Source organism: Acipenser ruthenus, chromosome 25, assembly GCF_902713425.1.
Source record: "Acipenser ruthenus chromosome 25, fAciRut3.2 maternal haplotype, whole genome shotgun sequence".
Classification (NCBI taxonomy): domain Eukaryota; kingdom Metazoa; phylum Chordata; class Actinopteri; order Acipenseriformes; family Acipenseridae; genus Acipenser; species Acipenser ruthenus.
Genome location: NC_081213.1, coordinates 2,880,327 through 2,888,494, shown reverse-complemented (window position 1 = coordinate 2,888,494; position 8,168 = coordinate 2,880,327). Strand labels below are relative to the sequence as shown.

Below are 8,168 nucleotides of genomic sequence, written 5' to 3'. Positions count from 1 at the left end.
AGCGGAGTCTAAACATCAAGAGAAATTGGACAGAACTGAAATGCTTGACTCCAAAGAATTCATTTGTGATTTAATGGCACTGCTTATAAACAGGGTTTGTGTTATTTTACTGTTGACTGTTTGGGACACATTGAGATGTTTTGCATTAAGAGCAGAATATCTCACATTCTCGTGTTAACAGCTGTGAAAGGAATCTCAGACTAATAAAACAAAGAATCCCTCTTCTTTCTTTTTCATCCATTCTGTAAGCTCTGCTGTGGTAACCTAACGAGAGACCTGGGTAATCAAGGCAGTAAGTGACTTTTGATTTAATTAAGAGTAATAATGTTTAAATTCCAAGACTAGTCTTTACCGCAGCCTTCAACAAATAAACAAGAGTCATGTAATAAGCTTAAGAATATGAAAAAAATATATATGTACCACATGTATTCCGCTAATCCCCTTCTCATCATAGCACACAATGCCACTGCTTGTCAACTATTTGAATATAGCGACTCCATACTGTATAACAAAGATCTGATTTCCTATTGAATTCACAATACATGTATTCATTTATCCCAATTATATTTCTACTTGCTTTCATTGAAATAACATCAAACTATTTACCAACTGTTAATGTTAATTTTACACAGTTCCTCTTACTGATCATAGCATTCAGTAAAGCAAACTATAAATGCATACCAGGTACATCCCATTAGCAGTGAAGCCTACAAATGCAAAGCTCCATCAATATTCCTTTTCTTCTTCATTATCTTAAATAGCCATGTCATTTCCCAGAAACTGGCTCTAATTTTCTCTAAATGGATCTGATTCCCTAGGAGAGTGCAGAATTAATCCCACACAACCAATCTGCTCAAATATTCCCTGTGGGCCCCCCCCCCCCCCCCCCCCCCTAGCATAGTGTAATACATCATCTAGTCACTATAAACTGGTGGAGTTGCTAGAGGTGGGAAGGACTACTGATTGATTCCCTGACAAGACTTAAAAGCTATCAATATGTCTGCTGAAAATTCTTCAGAATATCAGATTGACGCTTATGATGATTGATCACTTCCTGGCAAATTCACAAAGCATGATCTGTACTTCTTTCAGATGACTTCATAGGAAATCAGTATTGTTTTATAAGTGGGAATGTACAGTATTTAATTAATGATATTAAACTGTGCTCAAACAATATGCATATAGCTGGGGGCGTGGATGCAAACTGGCTGTTTTGTATTTCCCTATCATGCAAAAAAAAGAAAAAAACTCTTTTATCTCTGTGCCTTGTCAATGATTTCCGTTGTAAAGCATTTGTGTGGCAGCTGTGTGAGGTGCTCGGAGCATAACATTAGTAAGTAATAAAATAATGAAAACGGTGCTTTTGTTAGTTTTGTAGCCCCGGGCCGAGATCTGAAGCCCACAAAGCCAGTTTTCCTGATTTAGAAGCTATCTCAGCTTGATGTAATGGTGTTTTAGGAAGCGATGTGTGCTGATGCATCAGACAAAAATGTTGTATTGTTTTCAGGAATTAAAACAAAAGGGGCATCACGGAATATTATTTCCAAAACAACCTTTTTTTTTCATTTGATTCTGTTTTCAGGTTGACTTCAATGGCAGATGTGTTTGTGTGTGCCATACAATACAATACAATACAATTTGCTTTTATAAAGCACTATAAAGATGTGGAGCATCCCAGGACGCCTTACAATGAAAACTCCATAAAAAAAATTTAAAAAAATTGCCAATCAATCCATTGACCAAGCAATACTGCTTTTATGTAGTTTTGGGATAATTGATGGTGTTTTTTTAAGTTAAATGTGTCTGCCTACTACCAATGCTAAGCTATGAGAGGTAAATCCTCATAAGACCCACATCTACTAACGAACAATAAGCAACTTTTTAGGGCATTGATTTGTTGAGGTAAGCTGTTGGATGTTTTGTTAACTACTTTTATCTTGCCATTCACATCTTTAAAAAAAGGGATGGAAATAAGACTCGTATTGCACAGCAGTTTCCCATGTAAGTTTTAAATACGCGCTTGATTAGTCACAGTGTACAGATAACGAGCTCAGGTGTGTCTTATTAAACTCCTAGTGAAACCAGGAATGGATCAATGTTGTTTTACTTCCATCCCTATAATCGATCGTTGTTGGCCAGAAGTTGATACTAATTTAACTACAGACATTTGTGACGGGTTTGCTTCTTTATGAACTCCCCGCCCCTTTTAAACGTAATTTCCTGCAGCTGCCTTGTTACTTCCTGCAAGATGGCGTCTGGTGTGGAAGTAAGTAAACACAAGCGTCTGTAATAATAAACAAGACTACACAGTACATACATGGGTTAACACAGTAGTTATTGGATTATTAACAGTCTTTAGGCTCATTTTAAAAAGTCTGAATCTTAGCTGTCGAAAATATAAAGGTCGACAGCACTTCTCGTTTTATTTTGCGTGTTTGAAAAAGGCCCAAAATGGAAACGTGATGGGGTACCGTGGACGGTCGATTTGAACACAGACTGATTTTGATTACTTGCTGGTAAAAATTTTCCGTACGACTGATAGTTATTAAAAAGCATTTCTTTACCGCGGGATGTTGTAGTGTTGCCAGTGTTCTGTGATCTTTGGCAATCCAAAACGGGCATTTTTGCTTTTGTCGTATTTTCATACTTGTGTGGTACATTCCCACTTATAAAACAATGATTTCCTATGAAGTCATCTTAAAGAAGTACAGATCATGCTTTGTGAATTTGCCAGGAAGTGATCAATCATCATAAGCGTCAATCTGATATTCTGAAGAATTTTCAGAACTTTTGTTGTGGTTTAGGTTGTATCCTGTGAAAATGTAAAAAGTGTAAACGTTTACAGTTATGTAAAATGTGTTATTAATACAATTATTAACATTCCAATGTGGAGTTTATGTTTTACCTTTTAATGTGCCTTTTGTTACATTGGTACACTTTTTTATTGAGCGGAGAAACTTTATTATTATTATTATTATTATTATTATTATTATTTTGTACGTTAATTGCTGATATGGAAATATCCGAAATGCAGTGCCACAGTTAAACTGGTTATCTATGCGACACTTTACAGAACTGCTAATTTCCATTTGACTTCTTGTTTAAAAACCATTACATTAATACTATTCTTACACTTGAACACGCATACACCCATGTCAAGTTAAGCTGTGTTGTATATGTGTGTCTAGATTGCAGTTCCAGACAGCAGCCATGAAGAATCTGAATGCAGCACAGCCTCCCTGAAAAGGGAAGACCGGTTGAGAAAATTTCGGGAACTGCATTTTAAAAGGGTGAGAGATTTTCTTTACCATACAGATAATGTATGATTCCCAGATCTGTGTGTCTCAAGACCAATGCTTGGTTTTTACAATTGGTTAAACTGGAGTGAAACACAAAGTACTTGAAGAGAAATCTAACTAAACTTCCACTCTTCAGCTCTAACTATTATTGCAGTGTAATAAATAAATAACCCCAACAGCTTTTACAGCTTGAAAAGGGACCACGGTTTGATATGGAATTGAACATTAATCTCGGTGAACTTTTTTTTCTTTTTTTTTTTGTAAATAGAATGAAGCTCGCAAACTGAACCACCAGGAAGTCGTCGAAGAAGACAAAAGACTTAAACTGCCGTCAAACTGGGAAGCAAAGAAGGCTCGGCTAGAGTGGGAACTACAAGTAGATGAGAAGAAGAAGGTAAAAGATGCTGTGCCTATAGTTATTGGTTTGCCACTCATGATCAGCTACATTTTTTAAAGATAAGTAGATCAGTCTTGTTTAATTCTTTTCCATGCAAGCCAGAGAAGAGGTTTTGGTATTTTTTTTTAAGTATGGACACAAGGTAGATTAATTGCAAAACTGGCACTTTGTTAACATTTCTTTTTCTCTGTTTCAACCTCTGCACTATTGTGACATAACCATTAGATTTAAAGACAGTACCTGTACTGGTATTTTATTTGTTTAGTTGGTTAGGTTTTTATGTAGGCTTGCCACGTGCTTATCAAAGCCACTGTGTTACTGGGCCACAAACGTTCTTAATGTTAAACAAGAAACAACACTTACCTTTCTGGTAGTGTTATTTACAAAACACAGATATTCAAAAATACGCAGTCACCCCTGGATTGATGGACAGCCTTTAAAAACAATGATCTTTAAAAATAATTTAATAATAATTAGAACCTAAGTTAAATACTTTTCAGATCCAGTACTTTGGTATGCAGAAACTGAGAGAGGCAAAACAAAAAAAAAAAAGCATGCTATTATGTATTGATTCCAATTTATACACATCATTGCAGTCTGAGCATAACTGGAAGAAAATGGCACGTAAGAGCATATTTACATGACAGTCCAGGGACAGATCTGTTGTAAATGAAGTTGCCTTACAGCTGTACGATTAAACTGATATCTTACATCTTATGTTGGCCTGCCTGAGGTCCTTCATTATGAAGCTTGCTTTGTTGGTTTTAGGAATGCGCAGCAAAAGGAGAAGATTACAACAGGGTGAAGCTGCTGGATATCAGTGCTGAGGATGCTGAAAGATGGGAAAGGAAGAAAAAGAAGAGGAATCCAGACCCAGGATTTTCAGGTATATAAACCATTTAAAGCCCTCTTTTATACATGTGAAATGTGTTTGTCCCCTAGTCTTTAAAGAGCAGTTAGCTGAACAAGTCTGTTCAGTGCTAGACAAGTAGAAATATCCAGATCATCTCAAAGCAAATTCAGAACCAGGTAAAGACAGACATGGAAGAAAATAATTCAGTATTGGAGCATCAGAGCCCAGAACCACTCAATGTTTTCAAACACCATAGAAAGAGAAGGGAGGAACAAATCTATACAATGACATTTGAAGCTGCTTGCTCTTTAGGTTTCATTGACTATGTAGTAAATGTATACATAGCAACACATGGTACCATTTCTTTTGTTAACTTCTCAATGTATTACCATCATTTGTATTGAGGAAGGCTTTAGTTCTTGGAACATTGAAAACGGCAGCAAACCGTGGCCAAGTAACAATACCTAGGGCATTTTTACAGCCAGCAGTAATTACTGCTCAAAGTTCAAGGTAGCGATTGCTTGTGTAGATGGCAAGAACATCACTGTTACTTTATTGAGAAAGATGAGGATAAACTAAAGACATTGCCTTGCCTTGCCACATATACAAAATGTGAAGGAAAAGGAAGTTCTGATTAGTAAGAAAGTGAGTACAATATACAGGGTGATTAGAAAGTAAGTTTACCACATCAACGCACCATGACATTGATGTGGTAAACTTACTTTCTAATCACCCTGTATTGTGATATGAAACAAGGTTCATAGAGGAAATATCCATTTGATTTAATAGTTAATGTTTCCTTCCAGTTTTAGTAATCTGGTTGTAAAAATAAAATTGTCTATTTCCACATTGCAAAACAAAGGTAGAGATTCTATATAGCCAAACTATTAATGTCCTATTCCATCTTAAACTGGAAGTTGCATCTGTGATAAGTCATTTTTAATTGACTGCAGTTCAATCTATTGCACTATTTTAGTGTTTTCAATATGGCAGCCATCTGTGACATCAAAAAAAGTGTTTTGGAATTTAACTTGGAAAAAAGTTTTTTTATTATTATTTATTTAACTAGAAACAGCTTTTATCACTGATTTTTACCCGTTTGTTTCAGCAATTAATAGACTTATTTGACAAAGTACTAAACCTGAGTGTGTTATTGTTTCCGCAGATTATGCTGCTGCGCAGTTACGTCAGTATCAGAGACTCACTAAACAGATTAAGCCTGACATGGAGAATTATGAAAAACAGCGCGAGGAGTGGTACGTTGCTTATATTATCCATGACTCAACTTTTCCATGTTTTTTTATGCATTCGTTGTGTCATGGTTACTTACATCCTATTGTTAGCATTTCCTTTTAAGCACAACTTGACTTGAGGAATTTACATACACTGCTGCTCATAAAAGACGATTATATTTTTATTGACAAATGTTTATTTCAGTTAATAAACTAGCTATGCTGGCATCTTAGACGTTAGTAAGTGCAAGAGATTGAGCTATTCTGTTAGAACATTGATCAGATTAGGGTCAAGGACATGTTTTGGGATGCCAAATATAGACAAATGAAATAAAAGGAAATAACCAATGATTCTGGTTTGACTTCTGACTCGCCCTGTTATACTGATTTTGTTACAGTGGAGAGGAATTCTATCCTACATCGAACAGCCTGTTGCATGGAACTCACGTGCCTTCAAAAGAAGGAGTCGATAGGATGGTAGAAGATGTGGAGAAACAGTAAGAAACCGCTTGAATTCTCATTTTATACAGACTAGTGCTCCCTCCATGACTAGCTGTTGACGTTACATCAACAAAGAATGATGAGCACTTCACAAAAGCTCTGTTAATGCCTAGTGAAACTTCTTTGGCGATCATGGCCAGTTTAAAGACTGGGGAACTTCAGATGTCTTCCTGACCATTATGTGAAGAATCAAGAATCATTTATATCAAAGGCGAGAGATAAAGGAGAAGGAGGAATAAGTGGTTGAGATTGAAATGCTTGTAGTTTTCGAAACTGATTTTATGTAATCAGTTTAAGGGTAAAAAATGCTGGTCAACTGCAGTTTCTTTTCTTTTTTTACTGTACATGGTTTATTTTATTAATTTGATTCTTTCATTCTTTTCCTCTAGGATTGAGAAGAGAGCCAAGTACAGCAGACGCAGAGCATACAATGATGATGCTGATATCGACTACATTAATGAGAGGAATGCCAAGTTCAACAAGAAAGCAGAAAGATTCTATGGAAAATACACTGCTGAGATCAAGCAGAACTTGGAGAGAGGCACTGCAGTTTAACATCTATTGTGTACATTCAGATCCATTGCTCTTAAATAAGACTGCGTATAGTCTTTTTTTTTTTTTTTTTTCACAAAACAACTTGTAACTTACATTTTGGTACCATTATGTTTTGATATGTACCTCTTAGAACAGTGATTAGGACAAACTATTTCATAATATCGTATAATGGGTATTGTTTCTATAATGAACTTCTGTATGCACAAATAGAAAAGTTATGTGAACATAGTTTTGTTTTATTGTAAGGATGTTGCTTTTATTTTCATTTTACTTTGTATATTGTAATTTAAGTTGTATCTTCATCAGTAAACCTTTTTCTCATCTGCTCCCTGCTTAACTTTTAAATCATTTCACCATTTTTATATTTATAATTATACCGGTATATATTTCTCCTGGAAACACAGAAGCCAAATATAGATGTACAATTTAAAAAGACATAGCATAAAAAATTTGCTGGCAAGTTCAATTTCATGTTAATGTATGTATTATATATTTTTCAAACTCTGACTAGCAGCAGTCTTGAGCATCAATATAAGACAATATTTTATTCATAAACAACTTTCAATAATTCTTGAAAAAGCTTTGCAAGTAAATCGGGCATTCATTTTCATGTGAATTTCTTCGGCACTTTTTTGTTTTGCTGCAAGCTTTAATAGCTTGCAGGCAAAACAAAAAAGTGCCGAAGAAATTCACATGAAAATGAATGCCCGAGTTACTTGCAAAGCTTTTGCAAGAATGACGTGAGTTTTGTTCCTAGTAAAGGTCAAAGCTGTGTGAGTAGTTTCTCATAATTTAAAATCAACTGACCTCTGTGAAGATACATTGATTTTTCTACATGGATCATTACTGCCCCTAGTGGAATTGAGACGCATCACTGCATGTGTGGGTTCTAGTAGTTCTGCATTGGAAAAGAGTAGCACTGCAGGTCACAAGGCCACACATTCGTCCCCCAAAAAACATGACCAACTTACTGTCATCCTTCTAAAGCACATACCGACTGCGGCAGAACACATCTGCATGTTAGTTAATCTCACAAGAACATGCATTAAGGGAATTAGCTATCATATGAATCATGTTGGGAAGTAATTATGTTTGAATGACAGAAAGTTTGGTCTCTGTTTGCAATAGTTGCTTTCTTGTGGTCTCCCTGGCATTGTAATTAAATTTGCTAGGGTCACTGTATGTAGCTGGAAGGTAAACAGGTGGTAAAGGAGTAAAAATGAGCAATTAATAATAGTTAATCTTTGTTAACAGAAATCTTTTATATAGCTTACCACATGAGAGTAACCGCAACATCACTGTATATAAAAAAATATATATTTTCTTTATTT

General features: G+C 35.5%; 1 protein-coding gene across 1 annotated transcript; it reads left to right on the top strand.

The window, feature by feature from the left end:
* The first annotated feature begins 2,158 nt into the window (after positions 1 to 2,158).
* On the top strand, positions 2,159 to 7,163 carry LOC117413915 (pre-mRNA-splicing factor syf2). Its single transcript, XM_034023369.3, has 7 exons — positions 2,159 to 2,266; positions 3,189 to 3,290; positions 3,568 to 3,693; positions 4,465 to 4,582; positions 5,715 to 5,805; positions 6,180 to 6,278; positions 6,672 to 7,163. The coding sequence occupies exons 1-7, from the start codon at positions 2,189 to 2,191 to the stop codon at positions 6,835 to 6,837; spliced, it is 780 nt and encodes a 259-aa protein (XP_033879260.2). The 5' UTR covers positions 2,159 to 2,188; the 3' UTR covers positions 6,838 to 7,163.
* The last annotated feature ends 1,005 nt before the right edge of the window (positions 7,164 to 8,168 follow it).